General features: G+C 41.4%; 1 protein-coding gene across 1 annotated transcript in view; it reads left to right on the forward strand.

Moving 5' to 3' along the window:
• The first annotated feature begins 2,693 nt into the window (after positions 1–2,693).
• Positions 2,694–25,986, forward strand: part of LOC138852815 (putative neural-cadherin 2) — an 82,788-nt gene continuing 59,495 nt past the window's right edge. The window contains exons 1-3 of the mRNA XM_070085831.1: positions 2,694–2,849; positions 14,652–15,051; positions 24,048–24,250. Coding sequence (XP_069941932.1) covers positions 2,694–2,849; positions 14,652–15,051; positions 24,048–24,250 — 759 coding nt within the window. The remainder of the gene's footprint in view (positions 2,850–14,651; positions 15,052–24,047; positions 24,251–25,986) is intronic.

Genomic DNA, 25,986 nt, shown 5'->3' on the forward strand with positions numbered 1-25,986 from the left:
GCACAAGTGAGCCCAGAGCACATGTAAGCCCAGTGCTTGTGTAAGCCCAGGGCTCAGTTTAATTTTTAATGGGCTTTTGCTTATTATGCATGGCACTAATATATATATATATATATATATATATATATATATATATATATATATATATATATATATATATGTCGTGCCGAATATGTAAAACTGGTCAATTAGCAAGAACTCATTTAAAATTAAGTCCTTTCTATAATTTTCTCTTATACGCTTAAAGAGATATTTTTTTCATTAATGTTAATGTAAAAATTTTTAATTTTGCAGCAAAAGAATTTTAGAAAACTTACCTAACCTTATTATAACAAGAACAATTTATTTTAGCTTAACCCAACTAAATATATTTTAGATTTGTTTACAATAATTTAACACTAAACAAACACAGTGAAATATTCTCATTAGGTTCAGAATGATTTTGGCGAAATTATTGCATACACAAATTTTCACTTGTCCTATATGGCAAGATGAGCGTTGCTATTTAAGCCAAGATCGCAAGTTCTGCCTATTCGGCACGACATATATATATATATATATATATATATATATATATATATATATATATATATATATATTTATATATATATATATATATATATATATTTTATATAATATATATATATATATATATATATATATATATATATATATATATATATATATATATAACCAGTTAGTTTGGTGATTCTGGTAGCGGGTTTCAATGATACGTCTTCGGAGGCTTCTTACTTTATTTGTAATGTAGTGGTGGGTACACAGGCTTGTGTGTTGTGTGCCTATGGCCCATGTAGGGCCATGCCCACGAGGGAGAGAACTAGTAGGCCTTGTGTCTTGCTGCTAGGCCGCTGTAAGAGTCAGTGTGGGACCAGTGTCCCACAGACCTGGGCAGTCCCAGAGGGCAGCACTTTAGTGGTGTGAAATATGAACTAAGCTGGCAGACAGCATAGGCTGTCTGTGCAGACAGTACAGGCTGTCTACATATGCTCGGCCACCTACCCTGACAATACTGGTGGCAAAAAAAACTTGGTCTCTCTCTCGTAGGAACAGGGCACGGAACACAAAATAAAAAACATATATATACATATGGGCATGAAAAAAAAAAACTTTCTACAGGGAGGGAAGAAAAAAACAGGTGGGGTGTGCTAAACATCATTGTCATAGGCAGTGAGCATCGATGGGCATCACTGCACGCCTTCCTGCATCTGGACAGATACTGCAACACAGGAGACATCGCTGCAGCTGAGCTGTGATGTAACGGGTTATGGTCTCCTCTAGAACGGTGAAGCAGACATCATAGTCGCTGCAGGTTTTCACTCAACCTTGGGCACAACATGCTGGTGCCCTCGAATGAGGCGTCGTCAAAACTCGGCAACTGGGCAGAACTTCTGTCAAGCAACTCAGGAGGACACTTCTCGACTGGTACTGTCGCTGGGCTGTCGCTGCTGGCGAGCGTGAAGTAAGTCATGGCAGAGACGACTGGGCGAAACATCTGGGAGTCGTAACATCATACACCAGACTGCTGTGAGCGAGCTAGCAGTCAAAGTGACATCATCTTCGTGCAGGCTGCTCACTGAAGCTGTGACACGAGGCTGACACAGCGCCTGCCGACAGGGCTAACTGCAGCTTGACGAGTGTCATTCTCTCGGCAGTTGGAGTTATAGCAGAGGTTAGTCTAAGCGTCCCCAGACTTGTTTCTCTACATATAACTGCACTCTGAAGGTCTGGAGGTGAAGTGAAACAAATCTCGATGGGAATCGTAGCAGGTACGATTCTGCAGAACATCACGAGCACAAGCATAAGAGCTTTCTGTACAAGGGGGCTCGGTTGCTTCGGGCTGAGTAATAACAGCTGTCAAACTCTCTGGTCACACCGGGTGACAACACAAGGTGCTACACAAGGGTCTGACCGCAGACCTCACTGGACACACAGAAAACACCCGCAGTACATGCAGTACATGGCTTAACTAGCAAATGATGGTTTTCTGTGCACAAAATTGACACTAAGCCATACACTAAAATGTGAGAACACTGACTGAGAGGAATTAACACACAACATATATCTTCTCTCACTCTTCCCGACAATACTGAAATAATTACTAGAACACTTGATGTGATGTCAGGCGTGACGTCGTGAGTTGACGTCAGCAGCATTGTGATGTCAGCAGACATCTCGAGGTGACGTCAGGCAGACATCATGACGTCATGAAGTCGGGCAGCATCATGGGTGACGTTGTGAAGTCGGGCAGCAGACCATAGCATGAGGCCTGGGACATCTGGCAACTCATGTGGCTCGTAGGTCCATGTGACATTGTCTACACCCCACATGGCGTCGTGATCCACATGGCGTCGTGATCTACATGGCATGCTGATCCACATGGCTTGCTGATCCATGTGGCTTAGTGATCTACGTCACATGCTGATCTACATGGCTTGGTGATCCACGAGGCTTGCTGATCTGCATGGTTTGCTGATCCACGTGGCTTGCTGATCTACATGGCTTGCTGATCCACATGGCTTGCTGATCCACATGGCTTTGAGTGACCTCGGGCACTCGGACACACAGCACTGGCAATGAATTCACACGAAAAACAGCAGAAAACACGGCAGAGGGAGTGATGGCATGGTGGTGTATGGTAGTGTGGTGAGGTGTGAGTGTACAGCAGGGCGAGCATGGGCGAGGCAAGGAACGACCACTTCATCATCTCCCACAAACACAGAGACATGCACACTGGATGCAGAAATCACCACAAAACTCACCTCTGGCTTGCTGAAATAGCTGTGCTGAGATCAACAACAACAGCAGAACATACAAGTGATGCTGAAAACGTAACTTGAGAAACAGTGTGGGATGCTGTAGCGTGGGGTCACTGGGATGCCACTTAAAATTCTCGAAGAAATTTGGTAAATTTCGGCTAGAATCTGCTTGTACCTGTGTCTAGATGCTGAAACGTGCAGACACGACATAAGGATAACTCGTTGAGAGATGGGTGCTTGTTGTGTAGGGGGATGAAGTGAACAACTTCATTCCTTCCTCTCTCCAGGCAAGCACAACTGCTGCGACCACCACTTCCCACCAATGTTAAACAAAATTATTTGGTGTTTCTGGTAGTGGGTGAGTGAATGATATGTCTTCGGAGGCTTCTTACTTTATTTGTAATGTAGTGATGGGTACACAGGCTTGTGTGTTGTGCCCATGGCCGGGAAGGCCATGCTCACAAGGGAGAGAACTAGTAGACCTCGTGTCTTGCTGCTAGGCTGCTGTGAGAGTCAGTGAGTGTGGGACCAGCGTCCCTCAGACCTGGGCAAGCCCAGAGGGCAGCACTTTAGTGGCACGAAATATGAACTAAGCTGGCAGACAGCATAGGCTGACATAATATATATATATATATATATATATATATATATATATATATATATATATATATATATATATATATATATAATATATATATATATATATATATATATATATATATATATAATATATATATATATATATATATATATATATATATATATATATATATATATATATATATATATATATATATAATGTCGTGCCGAATAGGCAGAACTTGCGATCTTGGCTTAAATAGCAACGCACATCTTGCCATATAGGAGAAGTGAAAATTTGTGTATGCAATAATTTCGCCAAAATCATTTTGAACCAAACGAAAAAAATACATATCACTGTGTTTGTTTAGTATTAAATTATTGTAAACAAATCTAAAATATATTTAGTTGGGTTAGGCTAAAATAAATTGTTCTTGTTATAATAAGGTTAGGTAAGTTTTCTAAGTTCCTTTTGGTGCAAACTTACCTACCACACACACACACACACACACACACACACACACACATATATATATATATATATATATATATATATATATATATATATATATATATATATATATATATATGATGTGGGGGGTCGTAGGAGATCTGATGATTGGAGTAAAACACACTTGTTAGATGGTAACACTATATTAGCAGAGTATGAAGGGGGAGAGCCCAAACTGCCTGTCCTGTCGCCTGCTTGGATAACGGGGAACTGAGGCCGATGCAGCGCTTCCCATGCACTCGTGCGTGACGTCATACAAACTAGTCACTAGGCCTAGCAAAGGGGTCGTGTATGTAAAACATATGGATGGTCTTAACTGTGATACTCAGATAAGCTATACAACACATGTAGGGATCAGCAACTATTAGAAAACGTTTCGTCCTGTACCTGACACTTCTACATACAGAGGTAGAAAGACATTATATATAAGGCGAGAGTGAGGTGATTGCACGTGACCTGAGTGAATGTCACGCAAGAACCATGGAGGAACACGTGGAAGGCCTACTGGCCCATCGAGGAGTCCTTATCAAAACAACCTCTACCTCATGATGACGGTAGACGATGAAACCATGTGACTCCTGTGTGTTGGGTTGGCTGCTATATCATGATGCAAGTTTTTGAAATTTTGTAATTCCAGTGTTGCGCTCCTATAGTGTCGGTGACGCATGTATGAGGTTTAGCACCGTCGCTCTGAGGTCGGTCGTAGAACGAGAGCCTCATTCCAGTCATCAAAGCCCTCGTGGAGTTCTGTGAGTGACACAGGCGCACTCCTTAATCCTTCTCTGTTAGAGATTTCTGATGCTCATTCAGGCGGACGCAAGATTGCCTGCTCGCCACATATTCTCGGACTGAACCTCACTGGGAAGTGTAGACGTCCTGCTGAGATTAGAGGTGGGGCTGCGTTTCGTGCGAGATCTTTATAGATGATGGTTTATGGAGGAAACTATTACTCATAGCAATGCCGGCGAGTCTTGTGCACATCACAATGGGGACATGAATGCTTAGGCTGTCTCAATGGCGTTTGTTGAGATAGCTTGTGCCTAAGTTGCAACTCGAGAGAAAGATGGAACTGAAGACGTAAAGGCTTGTGTTATGTAAGTGCATTCTTCTAGAAATCAAGGGCTGAGATCAAGAGCTTTCAAGAAGAAGCATGAGACCCTCTAGTGCGGGTGTCTAGTGAATAAAAGTTATGAGATGTCCTTGTTGGTGGTTTCTATCAGGAGAATTTGATGATTGGAGTAAAACACACTTGTTAGATGGTAACACTATATTAGCAGAGTATGAAGGGGGAGAGCCCAAACTGCCTGTCCTGTCGCCTGCTTGGATAACGGGGAACTGAGGCCGATGCAGCGCTTCCCATGCACTCGTGCGTGACGTCATACAAACTAGTCACTAGGCCTAGCAAAGGGGTCGTGTATGTAAAACATATGGATGGTCTTAACTGTGATACTCAGATAAGCTATACAACACATGTAGGGGATCAGCAACTATTAGAAAACGTTTCGGTCCTGGTACCTTGATCACTTCTTACATACAGAGGTAGAAAGACATTATATATATAGGCGGAGAGTGAGGTGTGACGCACGTGACCTGAGGAATGTCATAAGAACATAATGGAGGAACACTGTGGAAGGCCTACTGGCCCATGCGAGGCAGGTCCTTATCAAAACAACCTCTACCTATGATGACGGGTAGACGATGAAATCATGTGACTCCTGTGTTGTTGGGTTGGTGCTGCTTAAGTATCATGTATGCCAATGTTTTTGAAATTTTGTAATTTCCAGTGTTGCGTTCTATAGTGTCGGTGACGGCGATTAGTGAGGCTTCTAGGCACCGTCGGCGTCTGAGGTCTGGTTCGGTGAGAACGAGTTGTGCCTCATTCCAGTTCATCAAATGCCCCGTGGAGTCTCTGTGGAGGACACAGGCGTACCTTACATCCTCTCTGTTAGAGGCATTTCGATGCTCATTCAGGCGGACCGCAAGATCTCTGCCTGTCTCGCCTACATATTTCTTGGGACAGAACCCACTGGGGATAGTGTAGACGCCTGCTGTAGAAGTTAGAGGTGTGGGGCTGCGTTTCGTAGCGAGATCTTTGATAGATGATGTGTTTATGGAGGAAACGTTGATGTTACTCATAGCAAGTGCTCGGCGAGTATTCGTGGCAACATCACCACATGGGAGTACTATGAACTGCTTAGGGGGCTGTTCAATGGGCGGTTTGTTGAGGATAGCTTGTGCCTTAAGTCTGCAATCTCGGATGAAGAAAGATGGGAACTGAAGACGTGTAAAGGCTTGTGTTATGTAAGTGCATTCTTCTAGAAAACAAGGGCTGGAGATGCGAAGAGCTCTCAAGAAGAAGCCAATGAGGACTCCTCTCTTAGTGCGGGTGTCTTGGTGTGAATAAAAGTGTATGAGATCGTCCTTGTTGGTAGGTTTTCTATACACTTTGAAGAGAAGTTTGTCACTGTCGGGAGATCTGCACAGTAGAACGTCGAGGAAAGGAAGTTTGCCATCATTTTCGAGTTCAAGTGTAAACTTTATTGATGGTTCAACTGCATTGATCTTGTTGAGAAGGGCCTGGATATTTATTACCAAGGTTTATACCATTATATATATATATATATATATATATATATATATATATATATATATATATATATATATATATATATATATATATATATATATATGTCGTGCCGAATAGGCAGAACTTGCGATCTTGGCTTAAATAGCAACGCTCATCTTGCCATATAGGACAAGTAAAAATTTGTGTATGCAATAATTTCGCCAAAATCATTCTGAACCTAACGAAAAAAAAAATTTGATTGTGTTTGTTTAGTACTAAATTATTGTGAACGTATTTAAAATATATTTAGTTGGGTTAGGCTAAAATAAATTGCTTTTGTTATAATAAGGTTAGGTAAGTTTTCTAAGATTCTTTTGGTGCAAAATTAAAAAAAATTACATTAACATTAATGAAAAAAATATATCTTTAAACGTATAAGGGAAAATTTTAGAAAGGACTTAATTTTAAATGAGTTCTTGCTAATTGACCAGTTTTACACATTCGGCACGACATATATATATACTGTGGAACCTCAAAAATCGAACTGCTCCCAACACAACCAATTATGTAAGTGTATTTTTGTAAGTGCTTTTATAAGCGTATTTTTGAGGGTCTGAAATGGACTAATCTAATTTACATTATTCCTGATGGGAATAAATTCATTCTGTAAAGGCACTCGAACAGCCTTTTGGACTGAAAAAAGTTCGATATTTGAGGTTCCACTGTATATATATATATATATATATATATATATATATATATATATATATATATATATATATATATATATATATATATATATATATATATATATATATATATATATATATATATAAACCTTGTCTCTACGTTCACAGCAGGACTCGAATCTGCTAACTCTGTATCAGAGTCCACTATACTTTACCACGGAGCTATACCCAAGATAAGTATGGGCGCTGAGCCGAAGCTAAGCGCCCATACTCATCTTGGGTCTAGCTCCGTGGTAAAGTACTGTGGACTCTGATATGGAGTTAGCAGGTTCGAGTCCTGCTGTGGACCTAGAGACAATGTAAATAATTTCGCCTGTTTGCGAATTAAGAAATATATATATATATATATATATATATATATATATATATATATATATATATATATATATATATATACATACAAGGAATTCGCAAGAGCAGGCAAAATATACACAAACAGTGATCTCTGGCCGAAGGAGACTCGAACCTACGAACCTTGGAACTAGGTACTCTGTGCTTTACCATTCTCACCACACTGGACCAATACCTTGGCGTCCAGCTTACGCTAGACGTTGATCCAAGTCAGCCAGCTTTCAGCAGGACGCCAAGGTATTGGTCCAGCGTCGTGAGAATGGTAAAGCACTGCATTCGGCACGACATATATCTATATATATATATATATATATATATATATATATATATATATATATATATATATATATATATATATATATATATATATATAGGTAGGTAGTAGGTTGGTAGACAGCAACCGCCCAGGGAGGTACTTCCGTCCTGCCAAGTGAGTGTAAAATGAAAGCCTATAATTGTTTTACATGATGGTAGGATTGTTGTTGTCTTTTTTTCTGTCTCATAAACATGCAAGGTTTCAGGTACATCTTGCTACTTCTACTTACACTTAGGTCACACTACACATACATATACAAGCATATATATACACACCTCTCTGGGTTTTCTTCTATTTTCTTTCTAGTTCTTGTTGTTGTTCATTTCCTCTTACCTCCATGGGAAGGTGGAACAGAATTCTTCCTCCGTAAGTCATGCGTGTTGTAAGAGGCGACTAAAATGCCGGGAGCAAGGGCCTAGTAACCCCTTCTCCTTTATAAATTACTAAATTTAAAAAGAGAAGCTTTTGTTTTTCTTTTTGGACCACCCTGCCTCTGTGGGATACGGCCGGTGCGTTGAAACAAAGAAATATATATATATATATATATATATATATATATATATATATATATATATATATATATATATATATATATATATTTATTAAATATATGTATGGAAGAGGGTAAGGTACCTAGGGATTGGCAGAGAGCATGCATAGTTCCTTTGTATAAAGGCAAAGGGGATAAAAGAGAGTGCAAAAATTATAGGGGGATAAGTCTGTTGAGTGTACCTGGTAAAGTGTATGGTAGAGTTATAATTGAAAGAATTAAGAGTAAGACGGAGAATAGGATAGCAGATGAACAAGGAGGCTTTAGGAAAGGTAGGGGGTGTGTGGACCAGGTGTTTACAGTGAAACATATAAGTGAACAGTATTTAGATAAGGCTAAAGAGGTCTTTGTGGCATTTATGGATTTGGAAAAGGCGTATGACAGGGTGGATAGGGTGGCAATGTGGCAGATGTTGCAAGTGTATGGTGTAGGAGGTAGGTTACTGAAAGCAGTGAAGAGTTTTTACGAGGATAGTGAGGCTCAAGTTAGAGTATGTAGGAAAGAGGGAAATTTTTTCCCAGTAAAAGTAGGCCTTAGACAAGGATGTGTGATGTCACCGTGGTTGTTTAATATATTTATAGATGGGGTTGTAAGAGAAGTAAATGCGAGGGTCTTGGCAAGAGGCGTGGAGTTAAAAGATAAAGAATCACACACAAAGTGGGAGTTGTCACAGCTGCTCTTTGCTGATGACACTGTGCTCTTGGGAGATTCTGAAGAGAAGTTGCAGAGATTGGTGGATGAATTTGGTAGGGTGTGCAAAAGAAGAAAATTAAAGGTGAATACAGGAAAGAGTAAGGTTATGAGGATAACAAAAAGATTAGGTGATGAAAGATTGAATATCAGATTGGAGGGAGAGAGTATGGAGGAGGTGAACGTATTCAGATATTTGGGAGTGGACGTGTCAGCGGATGGGTCTATGAAAGATGAGGTGAATCATAGAATTGATGAGGGAAAAAGAGTGAGTGGTGCACTTAGGAGTCTGTGGAGACAAAGAACTTTGTCCTTGGAGGCAAAGAGGGGAATGTATGAGAGTATAGTTTTACCAACGCTCTTATATGGGTGTGAAGCGTGGGTGATGAATGTTGCAGCGAGGAGAAGGCTGGAGGCAGTGGAGATGTCATGTCTGAGGGCAATGTGTGGTGTGAATATAATGCAGAGAATTCGTAGTTTGGAAGTTAGGAGGAGGTGCGGGATTACCAAAACTGTTGTCCAGAGGGCTGAGGAAGGGTTGTTGAGGTGGTTTGGACATGTAGAGAGAATGGAGCGAAACAGAATGACTTCAAGAGTGTATCAGTCTGTAGTGGAAGGAAGGCGGGGTAGGGGTCGGCCTAGGAAGGGTTGGAGGGAGGGGGTAAAGGAGGTTTTGTGTGCGAGGGGCTTGGACTTCCAGCAGGCATGCGTGAGCGTGTTTGATAGGAGTGAATGGAGACAAATGGTTTTTAATACTTGACGTGCTGTTGGAGTGTGAGCAAAGTAACATTTATGAAGATATATATATATATATATATATATATATATTATTTATTTATTATCACACTGGCCGATTCCCACCTAAGCAGGGTGGCCCGAAAAAGAAAAACTTTCACCATCATTCGCTCCATCACTGTCTTGCCAGAAGGGTGCTTTACACTACAGTTTTTAAACTGCAACATTAACACCCCTCCTTCAGGGTGCAGGCACTGTACTTCCCATCTCCAGGACTCAAGTCCGGCCTGCCGGTTTCCCTGAACCCCTTCATAAATGTTACTTTGCTCACACTCCAACAGCACGTCAAGTATTAAAAACCATTTGTCTCCATTCACTCCTATCAAACACGCTCACGCATGCCTGCTGGAAGTCCAAGCCCCTCGCACACAAAACCTCCTTTACCCCCTCCCTCCAACTCTCCTGCCAAGTGAGTGTAAAACGGAAACCTGTAATTGAGTTATATGATGGTGCTGGTGGGCCGGAAGTAAGCAGAGCTCTCAAAAACACTGATGAGAATACAGAAAGTTTAACTTTATCTTGATGTGAAGAATAATAATGGACATGGTAACAATTATTTTTTGGTTTTCTGTAAAAAAAAAAATTATGAATTCAGCATTAGAAGTGGACAAGATTCTAATGCTCTGTTTATTCATGTGAAAGATTTTAATCATCCAATTGATTTTGAAAAGGCTGAGAAAGTTATACCTATCAGGTCTATGGTCGAGAGAAATATAATAATAATAATATTATTATTATTATTATTATTATTATTATTATTATAATCTTTATTTTTGCAAGTACATGTACAAGGTATACAGGCCTAGGTGACATCAATGGCATAGTACATATAGAAAGCCTCTTGTAATGCAGAGCATTTAGGGCAAATTAGGTCAGTTATGCCCCCCTTCCCCAAGATGTGACCCACACCAGTCGACTAACGCTCAGGCACCTGTTTTCATGATGGGTGACCAGGGACAGCAGGTGCTCAGAGGAAACATGTCCTAATATTTGCACACGTACCGGGGATCAACTTTGGCACCTCAGTGTGTGAGCGGAGTGCTCAAGCATTTACTTGGTAAATTGTCAATGATAACATAGAATTTGGAGGAATAAATTTGTATATACATTGTCCCCATCCTTAACCCAAGCAAAGGCATAATGATAATAAAATTAGTCATTACTAATAATAGACCAATAAAGTAGTTAAGCTGCATGAAAAAGTGCAGCTCCAGTAAGGTTCATAAACTGTGCTAAAACTTTTTATAATATAAGTGAAGGAGATCCTCAGACCTTGTGTCCATGTGACTGAACATCTTGATGGTGTTGAACCTCCCTGTTATTGTCCATGACTTCTATGTTGAACCTCCCTGTCATTGTCCATGACTTCTATGTTCAACCTCCCTGTTATTGTCCATGACTACTGTGTTGAACCTCCCTGTTATTGTCCATGACTACTGTGTTGAACCTCCCTGTTATTGTCCATGACTACTGTGTTGAACCTCCCTGTTATTGTCCATGACTACTGTGTTGAACCTCCCTGTTATTGTCCATGACTTCTATGTTAAACCTCCCTGTCATTGTCCATGACTTCTATGTTGAACCTCTCTGTCATTGTCCATGACTACTGTGTTGAACCTCCCTGTCATTGTCCATGACTACTGTGTTGAACCTCCCTGTCATTGTCCATGACTTCTATGTTGAATCTCCCTGTCATTGTCCATGACTTCTATGTTGAACCTCCCTGTCGTTGTCCATGACTTCTATGTTGAACCTCCCTGTCATTGTCCATGACTTCTTTGTTGAACCTCCCTGTCATTGTCCATGACTTCTATGTTGAACCTCCCTGTCATTGTCCATGACTTCTTTGTTGAACCTCCCTGTCATTGTCCATGACTTCTATGTTGAACCTCCCTGTCATTGTCCATGACTTCTATGTTGAACCTCTCTGTCATTGTCCATGATATAACGGGTTTGTTTGGTAGGTGCTGCAAGCGGGTGGTTAATGATACGTCTTCGGAGGCTTCGTACTTTATTGATAATGTCGTGGTGGGTACACAGGCTTATGTGTTTGCGCCCATGGCCCGGGCAGGGCCATCCCACGAGAGAGAGCTACTAGTACTTGTGTCTTCCTGCTAGGCTGCTGTGTGAGTGAGGGTGAGGCAAGTCTGGGCATACTGAAGTAGCAAGGCCTATAGGTTGCAGCACCAGCATGACACAAAATATGAACTAAGCTGCAGACAGCATGGGCTGTCTGTGCAGACAGTACAGGCTGTCTACATATGCTCGGCCACCTACCGCGCATCGTCCCGACGCGACAATACTGGTGGTAAAAGAAACCCGGTCTCTCTCTCATAGGAACAGGGCACAGAACACAAAATAAAAACATATATATACATATGAACATGGAAAAAAACTTCCTACAGGGAGGGAAGAAAAAAACATGTGGGGTGTGCTAAACATCGTGGTCAAAGGCAGTGAGCGTCGATGGGCATCACTGCACGCCTTCCTGCGTCTGGACAGATACTGCAACACGGGAGACATCGGACATCGCTGCGGCTGAGCTGTGACGTAACAGGTTACGGTCTCCTCTGGAACGGTGAAGCAGTCATCGTAGGAGTCGCTGCAGGTTTCACTCAACCTGGGGCACAACATGCTGGTGCCCTCGAGTGAGGCGTCGACAAAACTCGGCAACTGGGCAGGACTTCTGGCAAGCGACTCAGGAGGACACTTCTTGACTGGTACTGTCGCTGGGCTGTCACTGCCGGCGAGCATGGAGCGAGTCGTGGCAGAGATGACTGGGCGAAACATCTGGGAGTCGTAACATCATACACCAGACTGCAGTGAGAGAGCTAGCAGTCAAAGTGACATCTTCTTTGTGCAGGCTGCTCACTGAAGCTTGTGACATGAGGCTGACACAGAGCCTGCCGACAGGCCTAACTGCGGCTTGGCGAGTATCATCTCTCCACAGTTGGAGTTATAGCAGAGGTTAGTCTAAGCATCCCCAGACTTGTTTCTCTACATATAACTGCACTCTGAAGGTCTCGAGGTGAAGTGAAACAAATCTCGATGGGAATTGTAGCAGGTACGATTCTGCAGAACATCATGAGCGACGAGCATAAGAACTTTTTGTACAAGAGGGCTCGGTCACTCGGAGCTGTCTTGACATCAGCTGTCAAACGTACTGGTCACACGGGTGACTTAGCACAGTGGTGCTACTCAGGTCTGGCTCAGACCTCACTAGACACATGGAACTTTAAACACACCGCGGTACATACGGTACACTAACATGTGAGAACACTGACTGAGAGGAATTAATTAACACACGACATATATTTTCTCTCAATCTTCTCGACAATATTAAAATAATTACTAGAAACACTCGATGTGACATCATGTGATGTCAGGCATGATGACGTCAGCAGACATCTCGAGGTGACGTCAGCAGACATCTCGAGGTGACGTCAGGCAGACATCGTGACGTCATGAAGTCGGGCAGCATCGTGGGTGATGTCAATGTGATGCAGGCAGCAGACCACAGCATGTGGCCTTGGGACATCTGGTAACTCACGTAGCTCATAGGTCTACATGACATCGCCCACACCCACGTGGCGTCGCGATCCACGTAGCTTCGAGTGGCCTCGGGCACTCGGATACACAGCTTTGGCAATGAATTCACATGGAAAACAGCAGAAAACACAGCAGAGGGAGTGGGCAGTGGTGAGTGGTGTATGGTAGACGGGTGAGCGTGAGTAGGGCGAGCATGGGCAAGGTGAGGGACAGCCACTACCTCTCCTCTCCTCCCCCACCCACAAATACATAGAGAACTCACACTGGACGCAGAAATCACCACAAAACTCACCTCTGGCTTGCTGAAACGACTGTGCTGAGCTGAACAACAACAACAGCAACATACAAGTGACGCTGAACACGTGACTTGTGACTTGAGAAACAGCGTGGGACACTGTAGCGTGGGACGCTGTAGCGTGGAGTCACTGTGATGCCACTTACAATTCTCGGAGAATTTCGGCAAATTTCGGCCTGGATCCTGCTTGTACCTGTGTCTGGATGCTCAAACGTGCAGACACGACATCAGGATAACTTATTGAGAGACGGATGCTTCTTGCATGGGATGATGAAGTGAAGATGACTTCATCCCTCTTCCTTCCTCTCGGGGTAAACACAACGCTGCGACCACCACTGGTACCATTATAACGAGGTTATTTTGGTGTTCTGGTAGCGGGTGGTTAAATGATACGTCTTCTTCGGAGGCTTCTTACTTTATTGTTAAGTCGTAGGTGGGTTACACAGGCTTGTGTGTTTGTGCCCATGGCCGGGCAGGGCCATCCCACGAGAGAGCTGGGAGTACTTGTGTCTTCCTGCTAGGCCGCTGTGTGAGTGAGGGTGAGGCAAGTCTGGGCATACTGAAGTGGCAAGGCCTATAGGTGGCAGCACCAGCATGACGCGAAATATGAACTAAGCTGGCAGACAGCATGGGCTGTCTGTGCAGACAGTACAGGCTGTCTACAATGACTTCTATGTTGAACCTCCCTGTCATTGTCCATGACTTCTATGTTGAACCTCCCTGTCATTGTCCATGACTTCTATGTTGAACCTCTCTGTCATTGTCCATGACTACTGTGTTGAACAGGGAATTTTGTTATCGTCAGTTGGATCACATATTTTCATAATATACATTCTTGCTTGATTTCATTAACTGGTAAGTTATTAATGTGGTATAGGTGTAACTTGCTCTCTTCTAATACATATCATGTCCGTTATCTGCAGGAGGGTAAGCAAGGTGTGGATTACCGTGTGTTGGGGGCGTGGGGTGCCCTCACTGTTGATGGTGTGGGAGGCGTGCGGCTGTGGCGCGCCCTGGACCGAGAAGCTCCCGGTGGGGACGTGGGCATGGCACGGGTGGTTGCCATGGATGAGGGCATCCCTCCGCTCTCTGCCACCGCTACCCTCACCCTCACTGTCACAGATGTAAACGACTGCTCGCCGCGTCTCCTGCCTCCTACCCAACTTCAGGTGATGGAGGGTGCTCCTGCCTCCCGCGTGGGCCTCTTGACAGCTACTGACGATGACCTGTGGGAGTTGGGACACGGCCCCCCCTTTTCATTCAGCCTGGCGCCCTCCAACCCTGTCTATGTTCTTACAATTCTTACTCTCAAGTACGATGCTGGTAAGTAACATCGATTTTGTTAATAGCTTGGACAGAAAATTCGCTAATGCTGTAGGTCTGCTAGTTGCGTTCGTGATACGGAAAAATTCGTGTTTCAGGGACACGCTTGATGGACAGTCGATCAGGTATAAATCTCTTCCCTATTTATTTATTTATTTTTTTTTTTTTTTAAATTTTACGTTTAATATTTTCATCTGAGATATTTAATTTCCATTTACAACTCCGGATAACTCTTCTCTATTGAAATTTCAGTTTTTTCTTTCTTTTTTTTTTTGAGAGGAATATTTTCATTGGTGCTGAGAGGTGCTGCCCGACCCCACGCTGGCTCTACACTGCTCAGTCACCTGTACTCACCCTACTCAATCCTTCACTGTTCTTGCACCTACGTACAGTGGGGGGGGTGGAGTGGCACTAAGGTAAGGTGTACACCTTACCTTAGTAACAACCCCCCCCCACATATTTATAATATAACGTCATAATTTTAAATTGTCGTTTTATTTCCATTATCTTACTGATTTATTTTAAACCATCATAATTTTCGGTAATTATATCTTTTGTACTTTTTCACGTTTAATTCCATATTTCCTCACCCAATACCAAACGTGTCCTCTATTTCTTACTTACATTTTTCACATTTCAACCTGAAGCAAAAATCTCCATAAAATGCCTCAAAATGGATCTTATGAGCTGAGGGATTAGTGTAGAGTTACAAAGCATGGCTTACTTCTGCAGTGTTTTAAAATTTGAGGTTGGAGCGTTGAAAGAGGAGGTCCTGCTTCTCCAGGAGGAAATTGGGAGGCTGAAGGTTTACCTCGATGGGTTTGGGAGTAAGTGTGAAGTGGCTGGAGTATTTGAGGGGAATGAGGCTACAAGCAGTGAGGTGCAGTCTGTCACTTGCTATGAGGAGGCTGAAGGGGAGAAGGACGGAAAGGCTACCAGCAGTGAGATGCAGTCCCATACCTGCTACAAGTAGCAAGCGGCTCCCAGTAATGGGAGAAACATCAAAATAAGGAAAGTTAAGAAAGAAGATTTGAAGGTAGGAAATCGCTTCTCTGTTCTTCAGGATGAGTGTACTTCAGTGGCCAGTGAAGGTAAAAGTACTACTTCCCCTGCTAATAGACGTAAGCGAATTCTTGTGGTTGATGACTCACAGGTAAGATATATGGATCGTGCTTTCTGTAAAAGAGAGAGGGTGTGCTTCCCTGGAGCTGGTGTTGGTGGCATAGTCAACAGGTTGGATAATATCATGTCAGGTAATGGGAACAAGCCCATTATCTCAGTGCTGGTGAAAATGATATTGGGAAGGGTAGGAGAGAAGAGCTGCTAGATGAGTACAAGTCAGCTATAGATTTAATTAAGTCTAAGGGAGGGGTCCCAATCATATGTAGCATCTTGCCTAGAAGGGAAGTGGGAAATGAATGGTCCAGTTGTCAATGAATGGGATTGCAAGGAACTTGCAATCCCATTCATTGACAACTGGGACAACTTTTATGGCAAACATGATATGTATGCAAGGGATGGGGTACATTTCTCTGGGGCAGGGGTGGTAGCACTTGCCAACTCGATCGAGAGGGCCATCGCTGACATGTCTAGGATTTTAAACTGATAGAAGATGGAGGTATGGGTGTGTGGGGGGAAACAGTCAGCTTGAACACTAGGGCTGAAAACAGCAAATGTATAAATGACAGTCATCATTAAGTTATAAATAAAGACAATGGATCAGGTCAGCAAACAAAGGGAGACAGCAGAGGGCAGCAAGAGACTAGCCCCCATAAGGTTTACTATACTAATAGCAGGAGTGTAAGAAATAAGATAGATGAGCTTACATTAATTGCAAGTGCAGGATACATAGATATTATTGCTATAAGAGAGACCTGGCTCAATCTGAAAGATGCCTTCTGAATGTCACATACAGGGCTATAAATTATTTGACACTCATAGGGTCAACAGGAAGGGTGGTGGAGTAGCAATGTATGTCAGAGACAATTTAAATTGTTGTGCTAGACAAGATATAAAATTAAAAGCGTCAACCTCTGAATCTGTTTGGTTACAACCTTTAGAGGGCAATGAAAAACTAATCTTGCGTGTGATTTACAGGCCCACAAATCTTGATAGGGGTTACAGTAAACTTCTATGGGATGAAATTCGCAAGGCAACGACAAACGAAAATGTTGTGCTAATGGGAGATTTCAACTTTAGAGACTGGAGCAATTTGACAGGAAATTTAAAGTCAGGTGACTTTCTTGATATGATTCAGGATTGTTTTTTTAAAACAGTTTGTGACAGAACCAACTAGAGGAAATAACTTGCTTGACTTGGTTCTTGCCAGCAGGGAATTGCTAATAAATAATTTTGAGGTTAATGATGAGCTTGGGGAAAGTGATCACAAATCACTCAGTTTAAATATATCATGGTATTACCCTAATAATGGCAATCAAGTCTCTGTCCCTGGCTTCTACTTCGCTAATTTCATAGGACTGAAAAATTACCTGAGTGGGCTGAACAAGAATGACATGACAATGGGTCAGGTAGGTTGTGATAGTTGGCGATATGACGTTTTCCAGAGCATAGTTCTAGCTCCGCAGACAACTTATGTTCCAAATAGGGAAATCAGATCGAACAAAAATAATCCTAAATGCATGAACAATAGATTAAAACATCTCACTGATCAAAAGAGAGGCATATATGGCAAATCAAAAGAGGAGAGGGGCAGTTAAGAAATTAATATATTCAGTTAAAGAGAGAAATTAAAAAGGGAATAAGAAAAGCAAAAAGAGATGAGGTTAAAGTTGCAAGAGAATCAAAGACTAACCCAACAGGATTCTTTTAGGTATACAGACGTAAGATTAGGAACAAGATAAGCCCACTCAAATGTTACTTGGGTCAGCTCACGGACAGTGATAAGGAAATGCGTAGAATTTTTACAACATACTTCCTCTCAGTTTTTACACAGGACGATACTAGCAATATTCAAGAAATAATAAATTATGTAGAACAGGACGATAGTAAACTATGAACTGTATGCAAGGGGTCTAAAGGAATGTAAAGATGAGCTTAGCAAACCTTTGGCTAATCTTTTCAACATATCACTATAAACTGGCATGGTGCCAGATAAGTGGATAATGGCAAATGTGATACCTGTTTTCAAAGCAGGTGACAGGTCCTTAGCTCCGAACTAGACCAATAAGCCTAGCCTCCATAGTGGGAAAATTTATGGAATCAATAATTGCCGAGGCAATTCATAGCCATCTTGAAAAGCATAAATTATTCAACGAATCTCAGCATGGTTTTACAAAAGGGCGTTCCTGCCTTAAAAATTTATTAACTCTTTTCACTGAGGTATTTGAGGAGGTAGATCATGGTAATGAATATGATATTGTGTATATGGACATCAGTAAGGCTTTTGATAGAGTCCCACATCAAAGACTATTGAGGAAAATTAAGATACACGGAATAGAAATTTTTTCCTGGACAGAGGCATGGTTGACAAATAGGCAGCAGAGAGTGTGCATAAATGGGGAAAGTCAGAGCGGGGAAGCATCACGAGCTGTGTTCCACAGGGGTCAGTATTGGGCCCCTTGTTGTTCACAATCTACATAAACAACATAGATGAGGGAATAAATAGAGACAAAAGCAAGTTTGCCGATGACACCAAAATAAGCCGTCGAATTCATTTTGACTAGGTCATCAGAGCACTCCAGGAAGATTTGAATAGACTGATGCAGTGGTTGGAGAAGTGGCAGATGCAGTTTAATATAGACAAATGCAAAATTCTAAACGTTGGACAGAAAACAACCATGCCACATATAAACTAAATAATATTGATCTTAATATTACTGATTGTGAAAAGGATTTAGGAGTTCTGGTTAGCAGTAATCTAAAACCAAGACAACATTGCATTAGTGTTCGCAATAAAGCTAACAAAGCTAACAGAATTTTTGGCTTCATATCAAGAAGCATAAATAATAGAAGTCCTCAGGTTGTTCTTCAACTCTATATATCCTTGGTTAGGCCTCATTTAGATTATGCTGTTCAGTTCTGGTCACCGTATTACAGAATGGATATAAATGCTCTGGAAAACGTACAAAGGAGGATGACAAAGTTGATCCCATGTATCAGAAACCTTCCCTGTGAGGATGGACTGAGGGCCCTGAATCTGCAATGTCTAGAAAGGAGTAGAATTAGGTGAGATATGATTGAGGTGTATAAATTGAAAACAGGAATAAATAAAGAGGATGTAAAGAGCGTGCTAAAAATATCTAGCATAGACAGGACTCGCAGCAATGGCTTTAATTTGGAAAAAATCAGATTCAGGAAGGATATAGGGAAGCACTGGTTTGGTAATAGAGTTGTGGATGAGTGGAACAAACTCCCCAGCACAGTTATAGAGGCTAAAACATTGTGTAGTTTTAAAAATAGGTAAGATAAATACATGACTGGATGCGGGTGGGTGTGAGTTGGACCTGACTAGCTTGTGCTACTAGGTCACATGCTCCTTCCTTAAGTGAATGTGACCTGACCTGACTGGGTTGGGGCATTGGCTTAAGTCGGTAGGAGACTTGAAACTGCCTCGCATTGGCCAGTAAGCCTGTTGCAGTGTTCCTTCTTTCTTATGTTCTTAATACGTTTTTTCATCATATACTTTGGGGATTATATCATGAATGAAAAAAAATGTTGATACCTCATCATTATTTAATATTACAAATCATATTTAATTAAAAAAAATAAATAAGTGTTTTCCAATGCAGCGAAATTCAGGGAATCTTCAAATTGTATAGATCCAACATATACAATTTGAAGATTCCCTGAATTTCGCAAAGTGCGATACAAGTTTTATTTTTGCAGCTAATTACAGTAGCTGTAATGAAGTAAATCAGATCTGACTTTCTCCGGTAATCAAATGTGCATTAATACCTCAATTTCTTTAATAAAAATGGCAACTTAGGACATATGCGATCCACAAATTAATGAAACTCTCCATTAAGAAACACCAGCTTGGAAGCCAAACTGAAGTGGAATACTTTTTTTGAAGGCTATGGCACCGATATCCTAAAATACACGAGACATTCTGCAGGTACTACACAGAATCCAACAAAATTTGCCCCTACACTGCTTAAAGCCTTGCCGGGTCACCATCTGGAGAAGACCCGGGCCGGAAGTACCGGCGAATCAACATGAATGAATGAAATGCCTAAAGCCAATAAATTTTCATGAATTTCGTAGGATGAATCAGCCATTAAAGATAAATGCTGGTAACAATTGTTGTTTATCAATCACTGGAAAACATTAAACCAGAAGTGGCCATTCAATGTGTGTTTAAATGTGATGTATTCAGATTGGATCCAAGCAATGGAAGGATAAATCCAGTTCCTTGCATCAAGAGCCCGTCAAAAGCATGAAAAGTAAGATAAGCTATAATGTTCAATAATTTAAAATATTATTTCAATACTGTAAGTAGTAAAATGGCACCTACATTTCCTTTTAAAAATACCAACCATCTCCTGAATCTCAGAGAAGGTTTTCTCCATTTCTAACAAGGAAAAAATCTGGGAATAGCCAACTTAATATTATCCATAGATCATCCTCGCATGCTGAGAGTTCTGTCAGTCTTGCACTGGATACAGTGCACCACCATTGAAAATTTGAAGTCGATCGAATAAAGCGTTCTCGAGATATTAACAAAAATTTTAGAGTAAGAAAACGAAAAATGTTGTAGAGAATTTTCCGAATATTGGAAAATCTATCATCATTAAAATTAAGAACTTTCAATGAGCGCGAATTTTTATTTTATTTTCAGTTTTTTTTTTTTTTGCGTTCATATTCTACTTAAAATTCTCTGTAATCTTGTAAGAAAGAACATTTGTTTTTTATTTTTTAAGAAAATTAAGTTTGGCGTCCAAACAGCTAAAATTAATGCATAAATACTTCTAAAGAAGACCAGCAGTGCAAAAGTGGGACACCAAGGAGAACCAGCAACATTGTGAGCAAAAGTGGGACACCAAGGAGAACCAGTAACATTGTGAGCAAAAGTGGGACACCAAGGAGAACCAGTAACATTGTGAGCAAAAGTGGGACACCAAGGAGAACCAGTAACATTGTGAGCAAAATGACCTAAACTGAAATCAGAAGAAGCATTCTTCAGTTAGTGAATATAAATGAATATCCCTATTCAATAAAATAGGCAAATTGGGAATTATTTTACCCATTAAAAACATGAACCTGACGTTCAGGAAACCATACCATTTGTGATCAGATGAGTTATTTTCATTTATGGCACGGATTCCAAAATTTACTATATTTACAAAATTGTTCAAACACAAACAAAGCATAATGAGTGTTATCCTGCCTATAAGACGCTTAAGCGTTTATATATTGAAGCCATACACAATACGTAACCTTAAATTTTTTATATGATTTAACGGAAATAAAAAATTCACGCTATTTTACGCATAAAGTCAGTTAATCTTCGCTAAAATATTCGAATTTCGCTCTCCAGCGTCGTCGATTTCGGAGGCACATTTTTCAAATGTTTGAAGCGACGCCAAAGAGGATTTTGAAAGTCATGGATCCATTCCAGGATCCTGGAAATCGGTTCATGAAGTTTGGTTGTAGGTCACGTTGTTAGAAGAGTCGGACACAAATTGTCGTACATAAACGTTGAAATTTTGAAGCCGACAAGACAAAGTAATCTTGAGTTAGTCTAAGGTGAGTCGGTCATAGATGCTGGTGTCAGTCCTAGAGGTTGTAGTCGGTTCTAGAGGCTGATGTCAGTCCTAGAGGTTGTAGTCGGTTCTAGAGGCTGGTGTCAGTCCTAGAGGTTGTAGTCGGTTCTAGAGGCTGGTGTCAGTCCTACATGCTGATGTCAGTCCTAGAGGTTGTAGTCGGTTCTAGAGGCTGGTGTCAGTCCTAGAGGTTGTAGTCAGTCCTAGAGGCTGGAGTCAGTCCTAGAGGCTTGAGTCAGTCCAAGAGGCTTGAGTCAGTCCAAGAGGCTTGAGTCAGTCCAAGAGGCTTGAGTCAGTCCAAGAGGCTTGAGTCAGTCCAAGAGGCTTGAGTCAGTCCAAGAGGCTTGAGTCAGTCCAAGAGGCTGGAGTCAGTCCAAGAGGCTGGAGTCAGTCCTAGAGCTCAACAAATTAAATTAACTTTCCATATATTGCAATTGTTTATGTATATAATGTTCTCGAGAAAACTGTATTTACTTACTCGAGGTTATAGGTTCTCATAATTTGTATTAGAGAACCCACAAGTGATCCAAAAAGAAATCGCACTACCAACTATACAACAGAGGGTGATAAGTACTGCCTCACCCAAGATGCACTTTTCAGGGGAGAAGTTAGTGCCAATCACTACTATCACTCTAGACAGAGTTTTAAGCGCTGTCCTCCATCCCACTAGTAGACTGTATAGACTTATGTGAAACAATTTAGTATCTTTATTGATGAAATGATTCTCTTCAGCCGAATAAAGAAAAAAAACAAAACAGAGGAGTAGATGTAAAGATAATGTAAACAATGCACCACCCTCGAAGACGCAGTTTTGAGGTGGTCAATCCTTCAGACTAAAGAAGAGTTCAACTCCATAATCTGGAGCAGTGTGAAGCTGAAGTATGAGAATGGATACTTAAATACTGCCAGAAGTGAGACACAGAAACTCCTGGAGACGACAAGAGAGGCGGGGGTCTATTAGTATAAACAAAAATATAAGAATTGAGAGACACTACAGGAAGCCAACTGGCCCATGCTAAGTAGGTCCCTCTAAAATCCAACATTTCTCACTCGTAACTAGTGGTAAGACTAAGTTGTGGAAGATGTCTTCCGTACCAAGATACACTTGTGTTGCTGTGTCAAACAAGCATAATTATGTAAACGGTATACAAAGAGAACAACCAGATGAATAAGACATGTCCCACACCATAAAAATATTTGAAAGAGTTCTAAGAAGCAAGATCGCCAGCCTCTAGGACTGACTCCAGCCTCTAGGACTGACTCCAGCCTCTAGGACTGACTCCAGCCTCTAGGACTGACTCCAGCCTCTAGGACTGACTCCAGCCTCTAGGACTGACTCCAGCCTCTAGGACTGACTCCAGCCTCTAGGACTGACTCCAGCCTCTAGGACTGACTCCAGCCTCTAGGACTGACTCCAGCCTCTAGGACTGACTCCAGCCTCTAGGACTGACTCCAGCCTCTAGGACTGACTCCAGCCTCTAGGACTGACTCCAGCCTCTAGGACTGACTCCAGCCTCTAGGACTGACTCCAGCCTCTAGGACTGACTCCAGCCTCTAGGACTGACTCCAGCCTCTAGGACTGACTCCAGCCTCTAGGACTGACTCCAGCCTCCAGGGCTGACTCCAGCCTCTAGGACTGACTCCAGCCTCCAGGGCTGACTCCAGCCTCTAGGACTGACTCCAACCTCCAAGACTGACTCCAGCCTCTAGGACTGACTCCAGCCTCCAAGACTGACTCCAGCCTCCAGGGCTGACTCCAGCCTCCAAGACTGACTACAACCTCCACGAATGACTCCAAATTCTTCAGAAAATAGTTGGCAAATGATGCGCATTATTTTTCCTGCTGGACACAGGATCAAACCCACGTGATACTAATCCAGATTTCATTTTTTATTTTTTATTATAATAACTAGCCCAGATTATGCACCACAATTTCTTGAATACATGATATATCGATGATAAAATGAGTATAATATATCGTTTACCTAATCAACAAAATAATTTGGGTAACTTTTGTTAACTGACTCTAACTGCGGGAAGTGGAATGCAGATCTTCAAGTCATTACGAACACTATTCTGATAAGTTCCTCAGGATACAAAAGTATACAATTGCATTGAATGTTGATTTGTGAATCTTCTCTGTAATACCTTTCATAAAGATAAACTTCTAAAAGTATATTTGCTGAAAGACAGACTGCTGCCACAGTTGTACATACATCAATTTAACTATACAAATGTGTACCATAGCCTTGCATTTAATACTATGGCATTTAGGTGCTGACGAAGGTCGTGGTGGGGCGGAGGTGTGGACAACAGGGCCGTTGGACAGGGAGGAACAGCAGCAAGTGACGGCTGAGGTAGTGCTGAGTGACGCTGAGGGCCTGTCTGCCACATATCCCATCACCATTATTGTTGGTGATCTCAACGACAACCCCATGAGACCAGCTACCAAGACTGTCTACCTCTGGAAGACTCAGGTATCTCATGTATTATGCACAAAATTATTAACATTTTGAAAAATCTTTGTCTTTTCTCCATGCATCACTTGACTGCACTGTATTAATTAAGGCAAACTTTCTTTGTATGCATAAACATCACAAAAGCTTTAATTCCTATCCTAGGAATTAAGGTAAGCTCTCACAGTATATTCTGATTAACGTTTAATCAAGAAAGAAATAAAACCAAAGATATGACTTCGATTGGTTCCCCAAAGCAATCCATAGTAGAAAATGTATCTAGAACAGGCTAAATACAACTAGGGCTACATATACTCACCTAGCAGTCACAAACATAAGTAAATTAAGGTTATATTGGAAGCCTCGCTCAGGGTATCGTCTCCCTCCTAAGCTTTGGTAAGGAATGGCGTCCATGCTATTCTTCTGCCTTTCAGTCAGTCAGATGAGCTCAAACAAAAATTACCTTTCTGAAAGGACTAAAAAATCCTTGTAGATCTACTTGATTAAAGTTTGGAAATAATACAATGAATAATTTCTCCGTCATTATATTCTGTAAGAGCCTCTACCTCTGGCTCCAGTATATAAATCTCCTCCCTCATGCATCTGCTTTAGGCTAAGGAACCGAACACCTTCAGCCATTGATAAGACTGAACACCGTCTATCAGTTCTTTAAGGATAAGAAAGAGTGGTTACCTTAAAATTACTTCTCCAGTTTCACTGTCTCCATTATAAAAGTCGCCTCTGAATTAAAAAAAAGAATCCCTCTGTGCAGTCGAAACGATTCAACAATAAAGTTGCCAAGTACAGCACAGGTGACAAATTTATCAACTTGTCGGTACTGTATACCATTAATTTAACGAGATAAACTTAACATGAAAACGAAAAGCACTGCAGCAGGCCTACTGGCCCATGCTAGGCATATTCAGCCCACACCTAATCACACTCATGTACCTGTCCAGCCTATTTTTAAAGCTACTGAAAGTTTAGCTTTCATTCAGCTGGATCGAGATCTACATTATTTAGTTCATACAAGTCACGATTATTTTCATTTTTTATATTTTATTTAAAATGTTATATACATATAAAGGTCATTTTGAACACACAGACACGTGAAGAGATTATGGTTACACCAAGTTGACAAGAAATCCTCATCCACACTTGCGCAACACTGTTAGCCAATACTTATACATGAAGGTACTGAATGCATTCCCCACACAATACACAACAAAATATTAACAGCCCCAAAAACACTGAGACGTAAACTCAAGTTGCATTTGTGTCCTTTTACTTAAATATATTTCCCTAGATTCTGATAAAAACATATTGGACTGATTACATTGATCTGGTCTTCACCATTCTTCTTTGTATAGGACTGATGAAGCCACAATGTGGCGAAATGCTTCCTTAATAAAGATACCCAAATGTTGCACATGTGCCCAAGGCGACACAGCCACCCCATCACCACACATGAGCTCCATGCTTCCCATGTATGGGCTCCACTATGGTCATAATGCCAACAACCCCCAACATTGATTCTCAAATAACCAATCGGGAAACTGCTCAACTGTCCCATCATACAAAGACTTGTTCCTATTCATTTTCCTATAAAACTTTTCCGCCAAGATACGACACCTGATACACAAATCAACCTTCCTCTCTCGAAACACTCACATTTTGTGAATATAGTCAACAATTATATAGGCTGCTGTTCTCACCGCTACGTCTGACAATACTCCTGTGTCAAAGGTCAAAGCCCT

Source organism: Cherax quadricarinatus, chromosome 1 (genome assembly GCF_038502225.1).
Source record: "Cherax quadricarinatus isolate ZL_2023a chromosome 1, ASM3850222v1, whole genome shotgun sequence".
Classification (NCBI taxonomy): Eukaryota; Metazoa; Arthropoda; class Malacostraca; order Decapoda; family Parastacidae; genus Cherax; species Cherax quadricarinatus.